General features: G+C 42.4%; 1 protein-coding gene across 1 annotated transcript in view; it reads right to left on the minus strand.

The window, feature by feature from the left end:
- Lrp2 (LDL receptor related protein 2) overlaps positions 1-24,539 on the minus strand; it is a 157,388-nt gene that overhangs the window by 65,586 nt on the left and 67,263 nt on the right. The window contains exons 17-33 of the mRNA NM_030827.2: positions 23,339-23,531; positions 20,414-20,539; positions 19,510-19,640; positions 16,689-16,826; positions 16,106-16,387; positions 14,806-15,051; positions 13,619-13,738; positions 13,417-13,533; positions 11,988-12,365; positions 10,697-10,945; positions 9,395-9,606; positions 8,304-8,488; positions 7,484-7,712; positions 6,584-6,761; positions 5,159-5,287; positions 2,601-2,767; positions 1,981-2,124 (exon numbers count right to left, since the gene is read on the minus strand). Coding sequence (NP_110454.2) covers positions 1,981-2,124; positions 2,601-2,767; positions 5,159-5,287; positions 6,584-6,761; positions 7,484-7,712; positions 8,304-8,488; positions 9,395-9,606; positions 10,697-10,945; positions 11,988-12,365; positions 13,417-13,533; positions 13,619-13,738; positions 14,806-15,051; positions 16,106-16,387; positions 16,689-16,826; positions 19,510-19,640; positions 20,414-20,539; positions 23,339-23,531 — 3,224 coding nt within the window. The remainder of the gene's footprint in view (positions 1-1,980; positions 2,125-2,600; positions 2,768-5,158; positions 5,288-6,583; positions 6,762-7,483; positions 7,713-8,303; positions 8,489-9,394; positions 9,607-10,696; positions 10,946-11,987; positions 12,366-13,416; positions 13,534-13,618; positions 13,739-14,805; positions 15,052-16,105; positions 16,388-16,688; positions 16,827-19,509; positions 19,641-20,413; positions 20,540-23,338; positions 23,532-24,539) is intronic.

Genomic DNA, 24,539 nt, shown 5'->3' on the forward strand with positions numbered 1-24,539 from the left:
GCCTCTTTCCAGTACAATCTCCTACCTTTCCTGGGCCTAACAGTCTTCTTGGGTCACATTAAGTCCCTTCTCCTTAGCCGCTTTTATTCTACCTCAAGTCCTCTCACACAGCCACCTGTGGGCTTCACTTTAAAGCTACACAGTTTTCCATGAATAGGCGTGCAGCTACCCCTAGTGGAAAGCAGGTTCCTCAGCACCCACTCCTATTTTCAACATGGAATGAAGTGTGCTTCACGCGTGCTGGAACAATGCAGATAAGCCAGCCTTCTACCTGCTTTCTATGCATGCATTGGCAAGAACTTTACATTGACACAACCTCGGACGGTTAATCTCCCAATTTGAATACAGTGATAAATAGCATTTTACATTTACTGCTGCTCTTACCATGCTGGCGCAAAATTATTGGTTTCTGTGTAAACTACTTAAAAAAAGTGCTTTGCTCATCTTTGAATACCCAGTACCAACCAGGCTCCCAATCCATAGAAAACACTTACCAATATCTGCTGAATGAATGAAATATGCAAGTAAAGTAGACACAAGGCCAGGCTGACCGAGATGCTCACCTGGATTCTCCCCACTGTATCGTGCTGCACTGGTAGCTCAGTTATAAACTAGGTGGGTTTCTGCAGAGCTAGTGGCCTTGTCACTTGGTACACACACATGCATGCACAGTGTCATGGGACACATATGCATGCACAGTGTCATGGGCTGCTCATTTTATCTCTTGCTGCTGAACACCTACCCGAAACCTTTGGGAAATTTAAAGTCAAGGAGAGGGTGTTTATTACCACTTTTCTGTGAGGGTCTTTGATTTAGCAATGGCGATTCTCAGAAGCACATCCTGTTCTGATGAACTTCAGATTAGGAAAAGTATCTTCTGACACTTATGGAGTCAGAAAGGTCTAGGCTTCTGCACTTACTTCTGTCATTGAAAGCAACCAGTTGTTTCTTGACTTCTCTGACCCTCAATTGCTTACGTAAAAATGGCTGCACCAGATGGAACTTCAGAATCCCATCACACCAGTCAATTTGATTTAACTTGAGACAATCCCACAGACTGGCATTTGTGTCTACTGTAAATGTCTCAGTTGTTGTGAACCACCAGCCATCATATCACTGTGAACTTGTACACTATGAAGTACTGCTCCACTGTGGCCTATCCCAAGCTGCTGGGCACCTCCCTCATCGCCAATACGACTCTCAAACAAACCAAAGAGCTATCAACTGACCAGCTATATATCAACGATCAGGTCTACTGACTACCCCTCTCGTAAAACCCTTCTCACTTTCAAAAGTAGCATGAATTAATATTCCTGTACAAGTTATTCTTGTCCCAGAGTGGAGAAAATCAATACTGGTGGTATGGGTTTACTTCATGTGATTCCAATCCTACCCTGCATCTAGAATTTCTTCTGGGAGCTGAGATATAAAGAACGCTTATCTCAGAGAGGAGAGGAATTAGAATCGAATTTCTATTTTGTCTTTCACTGTTAGAAAAACTATATTGGAGCCATAGTGTGATTCTTATCTGGGAAGAGAGGTAGCCATAAACCTGGTTGATAACTGATGCAGTATTTTCTCTATGATTTTCATTAGCTTTCTTAGTATCATTTATAGGGCACTGTGGATTTAATAATTTGTAGGAAACAACATAGAACAATAGGATGTTCTATTAATTTATTTTCACAAGGAAGCTCTTATTTCCCAAAAAGTTGCTGGTATTTTGTGGTGGTGGTGGTGGTGGTGGTGGTGGTGGTGGTGGTGGTGGTGGTGGTGGTGGTGGTGACAGTTGTTGCTGCTACTGTTTTGTTTCATAGGTGTTTTTTAGTTTACTTTTTAGAGTGGGGTGTGAGTCAAGATCTCACACTGTAGCCTGACCTGGCCTTGAAATCATAGCATGAGCCAGCCACCATGCCTGAGGATATAACCTACATGAATCTAACAGCAATGTTTGTATCTATATAATAATGTAAACATTACCTCAATGGACCGACTTGCAGGAGTGGTATAATAAATGTTCCTTGATACCCAGTCCAAGGCCAGGCCTAAAGAAGACCCCAGCAGGGACAGAGGAGCAAACACTGTCCTGTTGCTGCCATCAGTCTTCACTCTGTGAATTTCACCCTGGAAAGAAAACAAGGGTGGTGAGCTACTCTGACACAGGGACACAACCCAGCCCCTCTTCTCTCCCTACAGTCTCTGCTGGCTGCCAGTGTTCTCTTGATGCCCCTCAGTCATTGGGAAAAAGTGAGCAAAGTTGAGTGCCTGACCTCTTGGGAAAAAAAATTCCTCTTGTACAGAGTCTCAAAATTAAAAATTAAAAGCACATTCTAAAATGGCTCAGAAGTCATAAGCAAGACAGACAGCAAACACAAAGATCTCATCTTTCCTTCTTTCTTTCTCCTTGCACTTTTCTCACAGTGACAGATTGCTTCCATGAAGAAAGAAAGAGTCTCAAGCAGGAGGGTACTGGAGAAACATTTGCCCCAGAAGCAAGGATTCTAATCCAAAGTCCCCAGGAGCTCCATTAAACATCATGTTGGAATTCCCTGAGGGAACTTAAATAATGACTGTACACACTGAATGCATCCAAAACGTACCGGATTCTCAACCCAGTAGATGAATTGCTCAGAGTCATCAAATTCAACATCATAACCATGCTGTATCCCTGATATGGGGACCATGGCATCATTGCTCTTCACCTCAGGATCAAGGGAGATTCCAAAAATTATATTGTCTCTTACGGACATCAAGAAAGGTTGGTCACCTGTGAAAACAGCAGTCAAAGTAGAGTCAGCACCACAGCAATGACTCTAACACACGACAGAGGTGTCGCAAGTGACCACAGGCCTGCAGTTGGTTATCCTCACTGTCTACTCATTCACAGTGGCCAAGTATCAGGATTAGTCAACGTTCCTCTGCCTCCCATACACAACCTTAACAATGAACAACCTTGAGTCAATCTGCAGGGGAGGTGGGGAGGTGAATGATGACTTGGTGAACAGTAACTTCTTTCCTGCTTTCTCGGATATCATTTAGTTAATACATGCCTTCCTTACTGGATTCTAATTCACAAAGTAGCACAATGGCTATTGTGTTTAATTTTCTCACTATTGTAAATCTAAAGCTTGATAGGAAGAAAGCCTGAAATAAAAATAAAAGAATTGCCCAAATATCTGTAGTCAGGGGATGGAGAAGTAGCTAAGTCAAAAATTTTCCTGTCTTGCTTGCAGGAAACCACAAGTTCAATCTGTGTGTGTGTGTGTGTGTGTGTGTGTGCCTGTGTGTGTGTGTGTGTGTGTGCCTGTGTGTGTATGTCTGCTTGTGTATGTCTTTGTGTATGTCTCTGTGTGTGTGTGTCTGTGTATGTGTATGTCTGTGTGTGTATGTCTTTGTGTATGTCTCTGTGTGTGTGTCTATGTGTGTGTATGTCTGTGTATGTGTATGTCTGTGTGTGTATGTCTTTGTGTGTATGTCTCTGTGTATGTTTGTCTCTGTGTGTGTTTGTCTCTGTGTGTGTGTATGTCTATGTCTGTGAGTGTGTCTATGTGTGTGTGTCTATGTGTGTGTATGTCTGTGTGTGTACACAGTTAATAATAATGTAGTTGAATGGATAGAATGCATACAAGGGACTACATAGTACTTTCAAAGGTTCCCCAGATAATGATGACATAGCACCCCAGGTTGCATTTACAACTCCTGAGTCAGAAACATATTTGAGTTTGTAGCTAGAGCTCATCTACTCAGTTTGGTCATTGTGTGAAGTAAATGTAAGAAATTTCTTGTTCTAATTTCACACTGTAAATTAGGAAAAGCGAGTTCAATGAGATGTCTCAGTGGGTAAAAGTGCTGAGTTCGCATTCTCAGGCCCACAGTGGAAAGAAACCACTGACTCTGTGAGAAGTCCCCTCTCATCCACACATAGTAGCATGCAATGTTCCCATGTGCACTAGCGCACAAGTCATACATACACACAAACGTACGATAGTTATAATTCCCACACCATCAATAGCCACCATTGGTTTATGGATGCTTGTGTTTTCTTCCAGAATTTCAAATGAAAAACCAAAAAAAAAAAAAATCATCATCATATAGTAATATGGTTGGTACCAGTCCCCAATAAGTAGCTGACAATCTTTGTTTGATGAAAAAATTTCTTTGTATTTAAAATATCTATGCCCAGATTAATCTTCTCTGAAAGACTCAAGGTCACACTAAATTAAACAATGTCAACAAGGATTAGTAATGTAATAAATCTCTGAAGAAAAGTAGAAAATGGCAGTCCTTGTTGTAAGTATTACCAATGATTAAAACCTTTCATCATGAAACTATCACTGTACAATGTCACATGTTACATGGGGCTTCATCTTAAGTAACCTCACCTGCAGAACCATAAATGTCCTGGATCCATTATGGATTTTCCATTTGAAAACCCAGTTTTACCGTAGATTTGGGCTTTGAATTTGGAAATATGTTATAATTAACCTTTTATTTCAAAATATCTCTAGTAATTTGTGTCAGTTTCAAAATGCATTCACTCCTCTTCAATGAGAAAGGAATAGGCTCGGAGTAATTTTGTAAGTTTCTAAGCAATAGAGGGTGATTTTTCAAAAGAGGTATCTTCAAGTGCACACTCTTGAAGGAATCATTTCTCTTCTTTTTGCAGTCACTGAAGCACTTGACATAATACTCCACATACCCTTCAATCAACCTGTTAGGATAACTAAGATTAAACTGCTCAAATAGCCACTTGTAATATTTCTCACAGAGACAGCACTTATATTTCTAAAATATCAGATGACAATAATAATAGCGATACTAAAGTTAGAGTCATAAGAACCAGCTCATTCATTACTGGCTACTTTTATGAGAATAAAAATAAACTGAAATGGACCTGGAAATGCAGAATTATCAGAAAGGTCAGGTGTAAGAGAGCATGAGGTTAAAGGTTGTTTAACCCCACGCAAAGAAGGTAACATTTGCTCAATGGAATCACACACACACACACACACACACACACACACATACACACACACACACACACACACACGCACAGAATACCCATTGAACAAAGCAGGAAATACCATGCTCAGTTTCAGTTACACATGGGTTCTGGGTTCCCAAGCTATGACAGGTTTGATCCTCAGAGCACACTTACCTCTCACACAGTTGACAGAATCATCGGAGAGGTTCCATCCTGAAGGGCAAGCACAAGAATAATGTCTAGGCGCCTGTGCAGAAAGCAGGCAAAGATGGCTGCAAGAGGCAGAGGCACATGGATTCCGGGCTGCGGGAGAAAGAAAGAAAGGCGTGTTTGAATGCAAAAATTGCCTACAGTGCAGTGCACAAGGTCATGGTCCTACCCAGAGCTCCTGTTGTTGCAAGGGGAGATGGCTTGCAGTTAGCTTAGCTAAGGGGCACAAGAGGAAGGGTTGGCTTTCACAAAGTCCTGGGTTAACCAGATTATGATCAGTCATTGAATTATCTAGAACTCATGATATAAATACAACGTCTCTTGGTCGAACCTAAAAGCTATCTTCTCGCATGAAATGAAAGCAGGTTCTACGTCTTTTGTGTAACCTTGATGCTTATCCAGCAATATCCAAGTTTTCCTTAGATAGAGATCTTCAATTTTTCCACATCCTTGCCTGTGCCAGTCCTTGAAAAGAGGACTCTGTGGACATCTAGGCTCACGGGGTGCTTCTAGATCCCATTTCTTCTACTCATGGCATGCTAGATAATCCATTCTTTTTCTCACAAAAAAATAGTAAGCATTTGCTAGGTACCAAACACGATTCTACACACCAAGAACAAACAGTGTACATTGTAGAAAGGAAACAGAACTAAGTTGACGTTGGGGGTGGCAATTGCCAAACATGAGAATAAGCAGATATGAGAACAGCATGGTGGCCATTTGGGGCAGAGCATTTAAGAACAGCTTCTCTGACTGAGAAAGTGACATTTGAGCAGAACCCTAAATAACACAAGGCAGCCATTCCAACAGAGACAGAAAACAGATGTTCAAGACAAAGCAAGGAAGTAAAAGGTCAAAGCCAAGAACTCGCCTGGTGTGTCACTGGACCATGATGTAGTCCAGCGTGGTGAATGTAAGCCACAGAAGAAACAGGGTCAGACTCTGAGTGTGAGACACCACTGGAGAGATTTGAGGAGAGAAGATTATGGGAAGGTTTAAGTGTTCTCCCTCCCAACTAAAAGATCACCACCAAGGCCAAATCTTTACATCATCCATCCACCCACACCCCATGCATGAAGTTGACTTGTGCTGGCCACAGAAGAACACCTACAAGGTGGCAGCATCATAATGAAGCCCACCAATTAGCAGCATAAAAAGATCACAGAGCTGATTGACAGATAAAACGACATAATGAAGATAGATATGCTGTCACCGCTTCCAAGGGACTGATTTTCTTGTAGTTAAAAAAAAAAAAAACAGAGCAATGCAGGGGCCAGAAAAAGTGTGTGGTACTGTGGTCTGTGAAAAGGAAATGTATTGCCTGTGCACTAACATGTCCAGAAGAGGAAATGGCCACATGACCCCAGGCAGGCTGCTTCTGTCACTTACAAGGTGGTTGCCTTGAAGGATGAATGGCAGTTATTCCAAGCGGTTGGTGAACGCTGTACATTACAACTGACTGGTTCCCCCCATGCCACTTGTTGGCCTGCATAACCTGCCGAGTACCACGGTCAGTCCAGTACACAAAGTCTTCGAACAGAGTGAGGGCGTGCGGATGGTGGAGAACCTGGGGAGCAGAACCAGAGTGAGGCTACACCCAGAGATTTCCCTTAAATTCTTTAAGATTTCCAGTTACATACTAGAGACTCCAGGAAGTAGCTAATACGAGTGCCTACTCTAGGAGTGGCACTGGGTATCCATTTTTAAAACAGAAATTGTTCCAGGACTATTTCTGCCACTCAATCTTTAATACCGAAGGTATATGTTATCCCCAAAAACAGGAAGGCTCCTCTTAGGCTTTCCTCAAGTCACAGAAACTAAACTAGCTCTTTGGTACACTATACAGATTTCTGCATTGTCCAAACAAACAGAATCCATTGAATTAAAAAAAATGTTGAACACAATGTTCTGGTTTCATTCACAAATATGAGTCTTAGTTTATGCAATTTTATTAGTCTGTGATTTTAAAAGATACAAAAGCAAAAGACAGATCACTGAAATCACATTATTTATTAATCTTTTATAAGACAGACAGGGTACAATATCACTGCCTGAGACAAACATCTTAATTATCTTGTTAGCAACAGAAGGTTGATCAGATGTCTCTGACTCTGTCTCCTCTCCCCTCCCTCCCTCTCTCTCTCTCTCTCCCTCCCTCCCTCTCTCTCTCTCCCTCCCTCCCTCTCTCTCTCTCTTTCTCTTTCATCTCATTGTGTATCTGTGCTCTCAGTTCTCTTGATACTGATTTCCACTTTAGTTTAACTTTGAACATTATTATAGCAAACTTACCAAATCGCTAGCAATGACCTGCCTTCGGTTATGTCCGTCGTAATCACAGAATTCAATGTAGTCAAGATAGGCATCCATGAAGTAGATGAGGCGGTTGGGGTAGTCGATGCTTAAGCCACAGGGCCAGTAGATCTTTTCCTGGACAATGACTGTGCGCATGGTGCCATCCATGCTGGCTCGCTCAATGCGAGGGTGATGGCCCCAGTCAGACCAAAACATTACATTATCACTGTAAAGAGCAGAAACATACAGGAAAGATAACGCCCACTTAATATAATGCAACACATGGGTCCTGGGTTCCTGTGATCATAATGCAACTGCAGGCCATCTGGATGTCTTTATAATGTGCATATGCGTTACATTATGACGTGGACATGCCCTAATGCCAACAATCTACAATTAACTTGTTACCCTACCAGTTTTAAGTAGTGAGTTGAATTCTCCATCTTCAGAGACTCATTATAAATGTCACTGGTGTGTAATAACTCAGGGAAGTCACAATCATACTAAACATAAACTGTTTAATTCATCATCCTATAGGAAACAGTTTAACTTACAGAGTCTACTTAAAATCTAGGAAAGGTTTTCAAAGATCCTGAAATATACAAAAGAATTTCTTTCTTCCTCTTACACCTATCAGGCAAATATCACTGCCTCATACGGGAATAACATGAACTATAAGCAGAAACAGCCATTTTTGCTGTATCAAAATCACAGCTAAGCGTGGTCCATCTACGGGACATTATCACTACAAGTGTTAATTAGAAACCTACCCTACATTCGATACTTGCATATTTAAACTGGCAAATGTATTTCTTACCCCATTCTGGGATCTAACGCGAGTCCCCTCGGTTTTGTGACATTTTTGCTGATCAGTACTGTTCTGTGACTTCCATCAATTTTAGAAACTTCGATTGTTTCAAGAGCATAGTCCGTCCAGTAAAGGTTGCGACCAATCCAATCTACTGCAATCATTTCTGTCACAGAGAGGCCACTGTCATGGACCTACAGAAGAAAGGGTAAGATGTGAATATTATAAGGAATAAATGACAGTAATCATGGGAATTATGTGGAAGTCTAGAATAAGAAATCTGACATGTTGTGCTTACAACATTTATCTCCCAATATAGCTAATGAGTAAGCCAACGGTAATGTTTTTAGGGATAAATATATAAGGCATTCATAGCATTAAATAACGTGAGACAGCTGTATCTGCAGGTTTCGTTTTGATTTTAAAAGCTTCTAAACTTGCTAAAGAGCTTTACCAATGTGTAGCTACTTACAGTGTTCACTAAAGAAATTTATCTACTAAGGATAAATAAAGAAACAAACTTAGGGCCCTGAAGAGATGGCTCAGTGATTAAAAGTACTTGTTGCTCTTGCAGAGGACCCAAGATTGTCTCTTGGCACCCACAGGGCAGCTCATGACTGGGGATTGATCAGACATCATCTTCTGGCCTCTACTAGAAACCACACACACATGACATGCGCTCAGATACATAAAATAAAATAAAAAATAATTAATCAAACAAACTCAGGGAGATGGGTTGAAAAGTTTAAGTCAATTAAAGCTTGGTAAAGCAACTCCTTGACTCTCTTGCTCTGACTTACGAAAGATTCAAAAGGATCTGCATCATGTGGCATAGAATTCAGAATCATGGAAGGCCTTGGAGAGTACACGCACACACACATGTGCACACACACACACACACACACACACACACACACCAACCACACACAAGCACACACACACACACACACACACACACACACACACACACAGGATTGAAGTCAGAAACATACAGACCTCTTGAATATGTTGTGCTGCCCGGGACGAGGGGCAGCAGGACCTCCTCTTTGTGAGCAACAACAGCAGATATAGAAGGGCTACAGATAGAGAAGAGCACTTACCACTCTCTTGTCTGTTCCGTTTTGAAAGACACTCCAGGTTTTACCCTGCAGTAAGTCACTCCAGAAGACACGACCAGTGACTGAATCAAAATCAAGAGCAACCACAAAAGAAACATCCTGGACCAACGAGTAGAGATTGTGCGTGTGGGCAGTGATGTTGTCCACAATGATTTTGTCACGACTTGCTACAACTAACAACGGATTTTCAGATCCTGTGTTGGAAATGGAAAAAGAAAAAGAAAAAGAAACTGTCAATGAATCTGAAAGAAAAAAATACAATTAAAGAGTCTCATCAGCATCCAGTGCGTGGTACCAAACTAGAGAAATGGGAGAGTAAGACCACAAGAATTACTTTGTCTACAGCCATATCATCCTGAACATCCCTGATCTCATCAGACGCTAAGCAGGATCAGGAGAACCTTGTTTGTTCATTGATAATAGCATGTAAAATAGTTATGTTCTGGAAAAGCTCTCTTTCTCAGATTATTGCAGTGGGCATCTATGTTCCAGTCTGGAGTGAGCTGTTCACACACTGATCCTTGAGCTGCTTTTATTGTCTCAACTTGCTTTCTATCTTAGCAGACCGTAGGCTTGGTTTCAAGTTTCAAACCATTAGGTGTAGCAGAAGAGTTCTGTCTACTAATATTCCTTTCCCCCTTGTCGGTTTAGTATTAAGCCACACTACATTTAGGTTGGCCTAAGGCTACTCAGATAGAGACCAGTCTCTGCCTTCACTGAAGCTGCTGTAATCAAATGACTGAGTTCTGACCAATTGTGTATCCGCAGAAGTGATGGATCTCCTTCCTCAAAAGGAAGTTTCTTTCCCTAGCCTACTTTCTAAGGGAAAGAAAAGACTAAAGCAAATTTGTTAGACCTTGAATGAGAACTTCAGATAGTAAGAATCAGTCTGTCCTTAGACTGTTTTCACCCAGCCTTCTTGAAAAGAAAGGTTCCTTGTTTGACATTGGTATTTTTGAAGCAAAGCCTCGTGTAGTCCAGGTTGGCCTCGAACTCACTATGAAGCCCATGCTGACCTGATCCTACCTCCCAAATGCTGGGATAGCAGGCATATGCCACTGCATCCTGCAATAAAGGAACTTTTAAGTCCTCTGCTGTTGAATCACTTTGAAAGCAGCTGAGTCAATATTCTGATATCCGGTATATTCACTTTCATATGGGTCAAAAGGCATTAAATCAGCTCTCTAGTCGGGCTGACGAATAATCGATCTTACCAAAGGCTTACACTCTGATAGAGCCTATTAAATTTTCTGGAGTTAGTTCCCCATTAAGCTCAATTATTACCTGTGACTTTGCAAGTCCGCCCATCACTTTCCAGCGTATATTCTGGATCACAAGCGCACCGGAAGGAACCTCTCATGTTGACGCAGTGCTGGCTGCAGAAGCCTGGAATATCGCACTCATTGATATCTTCACAGGTCTTGGTATCATTGGCAAGTTGGTATCCTAATGGGCATAGGCATGTGGCTCCGAAGGGCCCTTGCATGCACTGATGAGTACAGCCACCATTAAAATGGGAGCAGCTGTCTTGATCTAGAAGAAAGAGTCACGGGGAGGAAAGTCAGACATCCTTGATTTTTCGACTCACTCCAATGTAGTTTCATGCCAACTTTAAAGAGAGTTAATCAAGAGCCCCAATCTCTTCGGTGATCTACATAGTGTCTTCTCTGACTTGCTTGAGGCTATAGTATGCCTTAGAGCCACCCTCCAGTATAGTTCCGTTTATGGCTGTGAGAGAACCTTGAAAAAAATAACGCTGGCATCCAGAAACCTAACTGTCACTGATGGAGCAGAGAAATTTAACATGCTCCCTCTGGAATTCTCCAGCCTAAGTAGAGATGTTTCGCAGAAAAAGCTGTAAGCGACCGAGTGGAGAGGACACAATTTGCTAACACACCTTACTCTTAGGGTCAGTGTGGCAACGGCTGGAGCAGCCCAGAGCCACATCATATACTGGGTCTAAAAATACTTCCCATTCCCAGGAGCACAGTAACTTATGGATAAAGAGTCACACAGGGGACATGCACTAGAAGGGGAAGTCACAGTAATTAGTACAGTGTCGACATACACGTGTCACGTGAAATCATAAAGGTCTAGGATGTTCACAGTCATACCTTGCTGTGGTTCATCTGAGAGAGAGCGTTAATTAAAGAGGGAAGAGAGAAAGGACAGTAATTAGGATTACATGCCAATCAGAGCATTTTAATCACTGCAAACACAACCCCCCCAGGCTTCATTGGTTTGATAACAAGTTCCGGTTAAAATTAGAAAATCTTCAAGTTAGGAAAGTTTATGGACATGTTACTCCTGGAGAGAGCTACATTTAATTTGATGGCGTGATGTCCTGGATAGTGACATAAAGAGAAGAGACACCAGACACAAGTAAAAAAGAAATTAATGAGAAGTGTTATGCAGTCACCATTTATTGGAATTTATTGTTACTCCTACGGGGATGTAAAGTGACAAGAGGATCCCCTTCCCAATATACTACACGGGAGCTGTGACAGTGGTGGGGAACAGCTATCTACTGTTCAGAATAAATTTGTGTCCAGCAAACTGTGATCGGGGAACTTACTGCAAAGTGGGGACTCGTCAGTCCCATTCGGACAGTCAAAGACGCCGTCACACAGGGCACTCAGATTGATACAGGTGCTGTAGCCCGGGCACTGCCACTGCGTGCTAGGACAGTGAAAAGGCTGGGTAGGACAGTCCTTCTCATCACTCATATCCCTACAATCATTGTCCCCATCACAGATCCACGCTTTGTAGATGCAGTTTCCATTGTCACAGAGGAAATGAGTCGGCGAGCAGGTCTTAGGAACACAGCCAGTGTGCTCGTCGGACCCGTGGATACAGTCTGGATGCCCGTCACACTCCCAGGTGTTAGGGATGCATGTACCGTCTCCTTGGCACTGGAACTCATCCAGGTGGCACATGCCGGGAGGCCTGGTGGCTGGAGGGAGCAAAGGCACATGTGTAATGCACTTGTGATTGAATTTATGATCCTTTTTATGATATAGATTCAGGGGTTTGTTCTAGACAAACAGTAGGCTTATAATAACGATTACAATGAAACAATAGTAAAGGCTAAATGATGTCAAATGTTCCCGAACAGTGTGGTACACGGAAATATTTATGGGAGATGAATGGTGGATCCAATGACAAACTGCATTCTTGTATGAAAGCACAAGTCAGGAATTCATCCTGTTTCTTTTTTTTTTCCCCCCTCTGTCAATGAATTTACGGACTTCCTTTCTTGTTCCTTGGGATTGTCTAAAACGTCACTGTTCAAGCAAATGAAAACAGGTCCCTAATCTGGGAATATAACAGAACAGTTCATCAGACTTTCATGAGCTCTCCTTAGATCTTGGGAGTTCGTTTGCTTTCTAACCCTTAATAGAAGTTTAAGTCATGTCTAAAGCTATCATAGCCCTTTCATAATCTCTCTACGGACATATCTACAGCCTGAATGAATGAGCAGATCCCATTCAGGCCTATACCATTTCTAGTCCACAATTTGGCTTCCCAATTGTGATTTCAATGAAACTGCATCCGGACTGGGCTGGCAAAATGATTCAAGGCCTAAAAATCACATGATGGGTAAAAAGAACTGACTCCCCCAAGTTGTCTTCTGACTTCCATATATGTGCTGTGACATGTGTGTACATTCACATGTGTGCACGCAAATACACACTAGCAAATATATGTAATTTAAAAAAAAAAAAACACATTGTTGGATGTCCTTGGAAGGTGAAACCAAGAAAACTGTCTAAGGGATTAACTATTTGACATGTCCATTTATATAACATTAGCTGCCCAACTAGAAATCATTATATGATGATATTACCCAGGTAATAAACTCATGTCAATACCTCATTCTCTTAGGAACACTCTGGGCTTTATGCCTTCCTCCAGTTTGTTTGAATTTAAAAACTATACGGTAAGGTCCAACGCTAAAATAAGGGATCCCTTTGTCTGAAGAACACTATGTATGTGACACTTACGGCAGCCTGCCTCGTCAGAGTTGTCCCTGCAGTCGTAAACCCCATCGCAGCGGTACCTGCTGTTAATGCAAGAACTCCCATCGGCACATTTGAACTGGGCACTCGTACAGTTTAACACTGAAAATGAGGGAGAAAAGTGCATCGCATTAACTCCAAGACAAACGGAGCACGCAGTAAGGAAAAAGCGGGGCCATCCACTTACCACAGCCCGCCTCATCAGACCCATCCGCGCAGTCCTTGTCCCCATCACAGACATACAGCGGGCTGATGCATCGGTGGTCAGGGCACCGAAACTGTGTAGGCTGGCAGGTCCCTGAAGCTTCTAGCGACAGACAAAAGCAAAGCCAAGTTTATTTTCTGTTACGGGACTTGCCTCAGGCCCATGTGTTTAGACTCCTTCAGATCAACAGCCACACCAAAGCAGCGCAGTGGGAGAACCCAAAATGAGGATTTGGAATTAAATCTTTGGACACGGAAGCCATTCGTCAAGGAAGCAGCAAGTGTACAGCCTGGGGCTGTATCCCATGATTACGTGACACTACCAAATCTGAGTGACATGGTCAGCTCACCGCATGCTGAGAAGCACCAACGCTGGAGCTGCGTGCAGGCTGCCTATCCCCTCCATAAAGTCACTGAAAATCGCACACCGCTAGATTGCAAATAGTAAAAGGGCTCTTCTCCCCCGGAAGGAAAATAAATTGCCTAGACCTGCAGCCAGTAGAAGAATTTAGTCCAGAGGACTCTGCTCCATATTAAACTAGTGCTACCAATCACATTGCTAAAGAATAAGAACCAGAGAGAGAGAGAGAGAGAGAGAGAGAGAGAGAGAGAGAGAGAGAGACCGTGTCCTTATTCTGTAGTAAATGAAAAGACAAAAGAAAAACAAACCGCCAGATGTCTGAATGCTTACAAGGTACTAGGTAAATTTTTTTCACTGAAAGCTTTTTGAAAAAAAACATGTACACATGTGTGATGTATGTTTGCATGACCATAAATGGATGCTGGAGGGCATGAGTATATGCTCATGAGTAAACACGCATGAGCACGCATGCATCTGACAGCCAAAGACTGATGTCATTCTCCGCTGATTATTCTCAGCCCTCCCCTTCCTTTACTGCAGCCATGCATGGAGACCACAGAGGTGACCTCTACAGCCAGCTCAGGTCCTTTGATCCTTTTCTTCTGTTTTTAGTTTCTATCTGGGTGTCTCTGACAGCTGTGTTGTGCCTCCATAAAGCTCAGTGCCTTTAGGAGCAGCAGTCGACATGTATCAGACTGCCGACATCCAGAGGATGACAAGGATAGAATTGTAAGAGCCTTAGGAAAGAGCTCAGAGGTTATTCAAACCTGCAAGGCTAACCAACCCAGAGAAATCAGCTCGACACTCACGGCAGTTCTTTTCATCCGAGCCATCCGAGCAATCATTGTCTGTGTCACAGACCCAGTCTTTTGGGATGCACACGTGATTGTCGCAGGTGAAGGAGGTGGACGGGCAAGTGGACGACGTGGCATGTGTGGGGCAGTTTTGCTCATCACTGCCATCTAAACAGTCATTCTGTCTGTCACAGTGCCACTGGCCAGGGATGCACTGTCCACCGCGGACGCAGGCGAAAGCCGAAGGTGAGCAAGTATTATCTACAAAGAGCCACGGGTGGTCATGAAAATGTTTGGTTCTAAACACTTTTATGAGGTTCTTCCTGTGGAAACAAAGTTCTTCTCACCTTTCAATACACTATTACACAAAGTAAGAAGTGAGAATGGTTTAGGTTTGGTAAGTACCAAGCAAAATATGTGCACATTGTTATATGTATAGATGTATATGTGTATATATACACATATACACATATATATACACATATATGTGCATGTTGTTATACACACACACATATCCTCTCTTAGCCATCAAAAGAAAACTATGATTCTTATATAATTATCTTAAATTAGACTTTGAAAGATATGAAAATCTTCCCACAGCTCTAGTTGGTATAGTCCTGGGCTCATTTTACCCTCCCTCCTATGACAATCTTAGGAAAATGTAGAACTTTTCAAATAACTCTTCTCTCACTCTAAAATCACAGGTTATTTCTACTACTGGCCTCATTTTAATAGCTGCTTCTAAAGATCTCAATATCTTCAATTTTTTTAAATGAGATATCTGGACCTTCTGCAATGGCAATCATGAAGACCGAAACTTCATAGACTAGAATACCATCAGAAGAGTGTAGAATTAGAGATCCATCCCACTTCAATTCATTTCAGGAGGGTGGGGGGGGGATAAAACACGCACAGGACACGATGTTTTCAAAGGCTACAGTTGCAAGGACCTATTCTGGAATACTATCATTCTCACCATTGCTGCTGATCAAACCCAGGGTCCTGCTCATGCTAAGCAGTGTCACTGTGACTGAGCCCTACCCTCAGCCCTGACTTTTTAAAGAATGAACTGACTATATTGGTCCAAAGAGCTATTGTCAAAAGAATTGCCAATAAGAGTCTAATGCATCTATAACATTCCCTGTGAATTATATGTATTGCTTAACTTGTTATAAGTCTTTGGAGTATGTGTTATGAATCTTATAGTCTAAAAGAATACCTCAGTGGTATTTTCCCATGCTCACAGCCCACACTCTTATTATTGGCCACTCTTCAGTTCTATTCACCTCCCCAAAACTCCAGCCCACATACTTACTAAACACCCCGCACTGATGCTCATCACTGTTGTCATGGCAATCGTCCACTCCATCACAGCGGAAGAAACTGGGCACACACTTGCCATTGTTGCAGGGAAAGGAGAGGGAGCCACACTGCTGTGTGGGTGGCTCTCGGGCTGGGTCTCCCTCACAAGTCATTTGATCCCTCTGAAGTTTCATTCCATAGGGACAGCCACACACCCGCTGGAAGTTCGGGACCGGGAAGCAGAAGTGGCTGCAGTCACCGTTGGCGTGGGTGGTCTGACTGCAGTAGTTAGACCCTGAAAATGCAGAAACGACTCGACCCAAACTTTGACTTGTGCAGGGAAACATTAAAAACAAAAACAAAAGAACATTCCAGAGCCAACGCTACAAAGTTAGGAGTCAGCCCAAAGACAGCATTCAGTTTAAGTACAGTTCGAAGGTATGTATCTCCAAGAAACAAGAGTCCTGCTGACGAGAATACACGGCTGACAGGAATGGAGCACTATCGGGGACTATGTTGAAGACACAGTTAAAGAGAAAGGAACCACCAAGTCATAGGTAACTCACAGGTATGGAGAACACTATCAAAGCCCTCACCAGTCTGGAGGTCAGCATCGTAGGCTTTCACGTGCATTACGCTGCTGATGCCTCTTCGAATAACTGTCATATCACCACCATCTGATTTCCTCACTCGAATAATAGCACCCAGTCTCCAGTCTGTTATGAACACATTATCTAGGGAGGAAAAGAGAGTGATGTGATTAGCATTTCAGTCACAGTTCAAGGAAATTCGATAGGCTTACAAGAGCCCATCTGTCATCTACCTGTAACCATTTGCTCTTTGGAAGTCCATATTTTATTGACATCATGGCTCAGGTTGAGGCAGATACATCATGATATTTAGTAGAAACTAGGCTTAAACCTCCATAGGTAAAAATAAACATGAAAAGGAATCTTAGAAGTTGAGTTCTTATCACCAGTCAAAACACTTAATTTTTTTTTAATTTATTTTATGAGTACACTGTAACTGTCTTCGGACACACCAGAAGAGGGCATCAGATCCCACTACAGATGGTTGTGAGCCACCATGTGGTTGCTGGGAATTGAACTCAGGACCTCTGGAAAAGCAGTCAGTGCTCATAACCTCTGAGCCATCTCTCCAGCCCCACTTAATTGTTTTGTTTTGTTTTGTTTTGTTTTGTTTTGTTTTGTTTTGTTTTTTAAAGGAAACAGAGCCCATCATCTCTAAGGCCAGTTCAGAGTGCAGCTTCCTTTAGCCTCCAGGGAGAATTTCTACTATTTTTTAGATCCAATTTTAATAAGAAGCTTTTGCATGGTGGCCCATGTCTTTAATCCCAGCACTAAGGAGGCAGGGGCAAGGTATATCTCTGAATTTGAAGCCAACCTAGATTAAAGAGTGAGTTCTAGGACAGCCAGGGCAACACAAGGGAGGAGAAGGAGAGGAGAGGGGAGGAGGGGAGGAGGGAGGGGGAGGAGGGGAGGAGGGGAGGGGGAAAAGAACAAGAAGCTTTTAATAGGGAAAAGTACAGATCTCATTTTTTTCATTTATTATATGTAAGTACACTGTAGCTGTCTTCACATACACCAGAAGGGGGAATCAGATCTCTTTACAGATGGTTGTGAGCCACCATGTGGTTGCTGGGAATTGAACTCAGGACCTTTAGAAGAGTAGTTGGGTGCTCTTAACCACTGAGCCATCTCTCCAGCCTGATCTCATTTTTTTTTAAAGTTGTATTTGCGTAAAAATAACAATTGTGCAAACTTACATATGATTCTAATAATTTAGATTTCATCAATAAATTCTGTGTAAATAAACACCATAACTAAATAATGCAAATAAGAATGAATGCTAACAATGCCACCCATGTTATGAAATCAAGTTTCCTCCTTTGTGGCCCACACTAAATCCTATCTCCCTTGATTGAAGATTTCAGTTCTGCCATTCAGAACAGTGTCTCATTGTATTGGAATAGATGAAGAGTCAAATCAAAGAGTCCTGCGCAGTATGCAGTCAAGAAAACCTAGCTGGTCTTTCAGTAAAAGATTAATGACTTGCATAGTATTGTGAAATAAAAGAGCACTCTGTACCAAATTCACAGTGAAGCCAGCGAGGCATGGTAGCACTCATAGATTTCTGAGACTGAGGAAGGAAGCTCATGGGTTTGAATGAGCTTGGGTTCTATAGAGAGACCCTGTCTTCCAAGAAAAAGACAGAGGTAAGAGACTCATAACAAAAGTAAGAATTGACTGAAACTAACATTTTGGGATATAGTATTTTCTCACAGGAATGCACTCAATAGTTTCCATCCTGATAAAACCAAAAGATATCCAAACGTCCCACCATATAGCAGGGAAACATTAACATTTAAAAAATGTTCCTATGGCTAGCAAACAGCATGAGCATGACAGACAATATTTGAGAGGGGGAGGAAAAACGGGAGGGATGACTGTTTATAACTGACTCATCTCATCAAAACTCTCAAAGCATTTTTTAAATATTTTTTAAATACCACACACTCCACAGACAGTCAGCAGGATGGACTCTTCAGTATGACTACCCACTCTAGCTGCTTAAAGCACTATGCTAAGTGTTCGACTAGGGGGTTCCAACAGGAACACAACTAGTTTATTAGGGCTTCTGGTAGCTCTCTACAAAGTTGTCACCCCTCACACTAGACAAATTATGGTATACTTCGCTTGCCCATTTATTTGTTTGGATAACAAGGTCTCACTATTCGGTTCATTCAGTTGAGTTGGCTGTGATCTTGCTCTGCAGCCCAAGCTGGCCTCATGAGTCTCCTGCCTTCCAAGTGCTGGGATAACAGGAACACACTACCAGACAGTTTGGGTGAGCACTTGTGTGTAATTCACAAGCTACACACAAGAGCCCTGTTTCAGGAACAAACAAGTTGGTTGTTTTATCCTGCATGGTCTTATCATACAAGTGACACATGACTTAAATATGTGGCCCAGGCCACTCTCATGGTGATCCTCCTGATTCAGTCTCCCACATCCTGGCTCACTGGATGGATGGATGGATGGATGGATGGATGGATGGATGGATGGATGGACAGGTGGATGGATAGATGAATGGATGGACGGACAGGTGGATGGATAGATGATGGATGGATATAGATACCCATTCTGAACAACCCAAGTCACAGAAACATGTCTCCACTGAAGAAGGCAGTTGAGAGAAGTAGGCCAAAGTTTGGCAATGACCATGGTCTCTATCATTTCCCACAATTCCACCTCTCAGATATCTTTACTAGCAATATAAAAATTGTATAGAAATACAAATGAAAAAAATCATGTGTTTCTGTTCCTCATGTGTCATATTTTGGGATGGGGATAGAGTTTTGTGGCAAAATATACCTTTTATTGCTTCAAAGCCTACCTTTAAAAACGGTGAGTCCAAATGGATGAGTCATCTGGTCTACATGGCCCAGCCTTTTTCTATCTAAACCATCAAGGGTGCTGTGTTCAATCTTATCAAAAAAGGCATCTACCCAGTACAATCGTGAAGCACTGAAAAAAGAAGAAGACATGTTATCTATACCAAGACATGAGTGAGGACACTGGCAGTCAACTTTCATATGAAAGTCAAATATGTATGTTAAAATTCTACATTATATGCTTCTCACAGACACAGTAAGCTTGAAATCTTTGGGTGAGGAAATGTGTTTTTCTCCTTGAGAAATAGACAAGAATATTGATGTTAATATTTAAAAGACTGAACACACTCTTCTGCCCTTTTTCACCCATAACTTGCTTTAATAACATGTATTTACAAGCTCATTGATCTTCTTCCTAGATAGATTAATTCCTGAGAACCCCCAAAGCATGTATAAACAAACATACACTAGTCGATTGATTCAGTATTCATTAACTAATTCACATGTTGATTAATTACTATCCTTAAGGTGTCTTAAGATTAAACACAAGCTTGCTACATTTCATCAGATCTCTATCCAACTTCTACATGAATTTCATCCATCTTGGCCCTGTCATTCTACTGTTTCTAGAAGTTTCCTCAGAATACTTATGAGTGCATTGGTTTTCATCCCACCAGCAGCTGGCCAGTTGTGTTTGTATTCTAGATCATTCAGTACCCATTATCCATGACCTAGAATAATAATGACCATGATCCATTATTATTCCAGAGATCAAAAAGTCTCAGAAACATGTGGGATCCATTTCCGTACTCCAACACACCACCATGTGTCCAGTATATTGGAACCAGTGTTCAGTATACCTTCTCCACCTCTACAGTGGTTAAAATTCATATGGTATCTACTCACCTCCAATCGATGGCCAAGCCATTGGGCCACCCCAGACTAGTATTGACTATGGGCATTAGGTGAGAACCATCGCTCCATGCTCTCATAATTTTTGCAGGACGGAACCAATCACTCAGGAACATATACCTAGAAAGTGGGAGCAAGTCAAGGAGGACAATATTGGAACAAACTGATCACTTAAAAAGAGCTACAATTGACTTTACTCTCCATGTATGCTATCTGGTTTGGCATACTTAATTCTAAGTTACCATTTAAATTATAAATATGTAATCATAGTCACAATTATAAGATATTAAAATGGGCATCTGGGAGAAAGAATAACTAGACTACAGGTTATAAAACTTGTCACCCCACATAATAGTGACACCTTTATTTCCCAACACTTGGGAGATGTATGTCACCCTGAGTTCAATAGTGAGTTCCAAGACAGCCAGCACTACTGTGAGTTCAAGGCCAGCCTGGTCTACATAGTGAGTTCCACGACAGGCAGAGCTAAGAGCTACGTAGAGAGATCCTGCCTCAAAAAAATAAATAAATAAATAAAATAAAACAAAACAGAGTTTCCTGGGTTTATGTCCACCTATGTAGCCAAGCTGGCATTCAACTTATGTTTCTCTTGCCTCTGCCATCGACACTGTAACACCAACACCAGATAATAGTGACCTGCTTCAGGTTACATAGTGAAGACTTCGTGAATAAGAAATCACATTTATTTTCTTTACATCGGGGTTAAACATTCAGAACCCACCAGTCCATTCTCTATTTATTCTTCTATAAGGAATTTCTAACTTTACGGAAAATTATCTCAGTGGTTCCAGAGATGTTTCAGTGAGTAAGAGCACTTGCTATGGGATCTGAAGTTCAAGTCCCAGACACCATCTTCTGGCCTCTAGATTATTCTCAGGCATTCTCGCCTACAGACACATACAACAAATAAACACAAACACACACGTTAATCTAACTCTGAACACACTCATTAATCTAACTCTAAACAACATCTTTTTCTCTTCTTTGTTTTGTATTTCTTTTGGAGGGGGTGGTATTAGTTTTTGTTTTGAACCAGGGTCTCTTACTATATAACCCTGGCTGTCCTGGAACTCACTATGTAAACCATGCTGCCAGAACTCACAGAGATCAGCCTACCTCTGCCTCCCAGCTGCTAGGATTAAAGTCACATACCATTTGTATGTCCTCTACTTAGTTTTCTCTTTCATATAATCCCTAGAAATCAAAACCATTCCCAAGTATAACTTTCTAAACTATGATGGCGTCACGTCATTTCACATAAAAAGGAAAGAATGCAACAGCCTTTCAAAACTAAAGATTCAGATTGCTATAAATTCATTAGAAAAATCAACCATTTAACTGTGTAGATGAATAAGGTTTTCAAAGAAAAAGCTAAAAATATAGAGAAAATCCAGCTTTTAACAAGAAAGAAAGAAAGAAAGAAAGAAAGAAGAAAAGGGAAGAGAAGAGAAGGAGGGAGAGGAGAGGAGAGGAGAGGAGAGGAGAGGAGAGGAGAGGAGAGGAGAGGAGGAAAAGGAAGAGGAAGGGAGGGGAGAGAGGAGAGGAGAGCAGAGGAGAGGAGGAAGAGGAAGGGAGGGGAGGGGAGAGAGGAGAGGAGAGGAGGAAGAGGAAGAGGAAGGGAGGGGAGAGAGGAGAGGAGAGCAGAGGAGAGGAGGAAGAGGAAGGGAGGGGAGGGTAGAGAGGAGAGGAGAGGAGAGGAGAGGAGAGGAGAGGAGAGAAGGGAAGAGAAGAGAAGAGAAGGAGGAAGAGGGGGGCTGGGGATTTAGTTCAGTGGTAGAGCGCTTACCTAGGAAGCACAAGGCCCTGGGTTCGGTCCCCAGCTCCGAAAAAAAGAACCAAAAAAAAAAAAAAAAAAAGGAGGAAGAGGAGAGGAGAGGAGGAAGAGGAAGAGGAAGGGAGGGGAGGGGGGAGAGGAGAGGGGAGGGGAGAGAGGAGAGGAGGAAGAAGAAGAGGAAGAGGAAGGGAGGGGAGAGAGGAGAGGAGAGGAGAGGAGAGGAGAGGAGAGGAGAGGAGAGGAGAGGAGAGGAGAGGAGAGGAGAGGAGGAAGAAGAAGAGGAAGAGGAAGGGAGGGGAGAGAGGAGAGGAGAGGAGAGGAGAGGAGAGGAGAGGAGAAGAGAAGAGAAGAGAAGAGAAGAGAAGAGAAGAGAAGAGAAGAGAAGAGAAGAGAAGAGAAGAGACAAGGAAACAAATAACAAGCTTTGTGTCTGAGCAGGTCCAGACTTTTACCTACAGATTTGGCTCAACAGTGTGAGCCCTTCCCAAGTCACTATACCTCACCTAGCCTCAGATTCAGCATCTCAGTAGTAGATCATGCAAGCCTCCTTCATAAGCCAGTTTGTGACTAAATGAGAAATGGGGGGGGGGGGGGGGTTTCCCAACCCCCAGGTGAGGGAACCCGGCTTAGTGAGTCACAAGTTTTTCTTATCATCTGAGTTTTTCTTATCATCCATTAAAATATAAGTGAGTACCTCGGGCTTGTTCTGAATAAGCTACTGAACATATTCAAGTAAAAAAAGAACACTGTGGACTGTTCTGTTTCCTCCTACCTGACCCAGTTCTAATGGTACATGAAAGTGGGATTTGAAAAGTTCTTAAACTGAAAACGACTCGATGGTTAGTGCCCAATCTCCCCACCCCCACCCCTGCTAAAACCTCATATCAATACACTAAACGAGGCAAGAATTGGATCCTTTCTTCATAGCTCTGCTACATTTTTTTTTTCCTTCCTAAGGTAACTATAGGAAAACCATACTTCAGAGAAAGGTAAAACTTAATTTAGAAGGAGATAAGGTGTTCCCTTAAGCTCATGTCAAAGAGAAAAAACTGAAGGTGAGTTCAGCAGTCCGGTCCCCAGGGCAGCACACCAGAGGCATTCAGCAGTTGCAAACTCTCACATACCCAGCGGTCGGATGCACCACAATGGAACGAGGGTTGTTTAAGTTGCTGATTATCTGTCGTCGGGACTTATCAGCCAGCCTCAGGACAGTGACACTCTTTAGTCCTCCATCTGTCCAGTAAAGATTCCTTGAGATCCAGTCAAAAGTCAAACACTCAACACTTTCCAACCGGTTTGCTGTGATAACCTCTTTTCCTAGAGGTAAAAGAATATAGTCATATTATTTAAGACAAATTCCCCAACGGCTGCACATCTGAAGCTTGGATGAAAGGGCACATTGTAAAAACATGTGTGGAATTCTTTAAAGAGAGAAGAATCTGCAAACTGCTGAGCAACAATGAGATAAACCTAGAATCTATCTCTTGCCCACAGTTTGGATCTCAAAGAGGAGATATGGTAGTGATAAACACAACTGAGTCTGGACTTACTCCCTCATTCAACCTTCTAGAACATGTAAGAGAGATACCTGAACTCACCTACTACCACCCAGAGACGGCTCTGAGCTGACACTGCCAGGTACAGCTGGGGGTAGCCCACAAACATTACTGCCCAACCCTCCGGAGACTCTGGGCAGTCCTGTAAGGCCACAGGAAGTCAAAATTGCAAAGAAACCAGAAGAGCTGGCTACGTGGGGGAAAGACCACCCTTCCTCTGCCTAGCCTTCCCTGTGAAAGCTTTGTGGCTTCCCTCTCTCTGGCTCATTGAGAAAACACATTTCTGTTTTGCAGTGTGTTTTAAGAAAAAGAAAGGGCAGACAGGCATGGTGACATACGTCTTTAATCAAGGCCAGCCTGTTTCTGTGAGCTTCTAAGGCAAGCCTGGTCTACAGAGAGTTCCAGGACAGCCAGAGCTGTTACACTGAGAAACCCTGTCTCGAAAAGGAAAAATAAATTTAAAGAGGGAAGAGGGGAAATTTCAAAATAAATAGATAAATAAATAAAAGGTGGCCTTTTGTGCTAATAATACAAAAATGTGCTGCTTCAGTATTCGCTGTGAGCCAAGGGCTTTACATGTGTCCATTCAACTTCATGGGTACCACACATGTGTGGGATTACTGTTGAGCCTTCTTATGGATGACGAACGGGGAGATGCAGAAGAGCCAAGGAAGTAAAGAGAGTCTCTGATGAGCACAGTAGTGACCGTAGCAGGAGGAGATAGTGCACTGTAGGCTAGAGGTTCCCAATGGGAGCAGAGGGAGAGAGT

The sequence above is a fragment of the Rattus norvegicus genome, chromosome 3 (genome assembly GCF_036323735.1).
Source record: "Rattus norvegicus strain BN/NHsdMcwi chromosome 3, GRCr8, whole genome shotgun sequence".
NCBI lineage: Eukaryota > Metazoa > Chordata > Mammalia > Rodentia > Muridae > Rattus > Rattus norvegicus.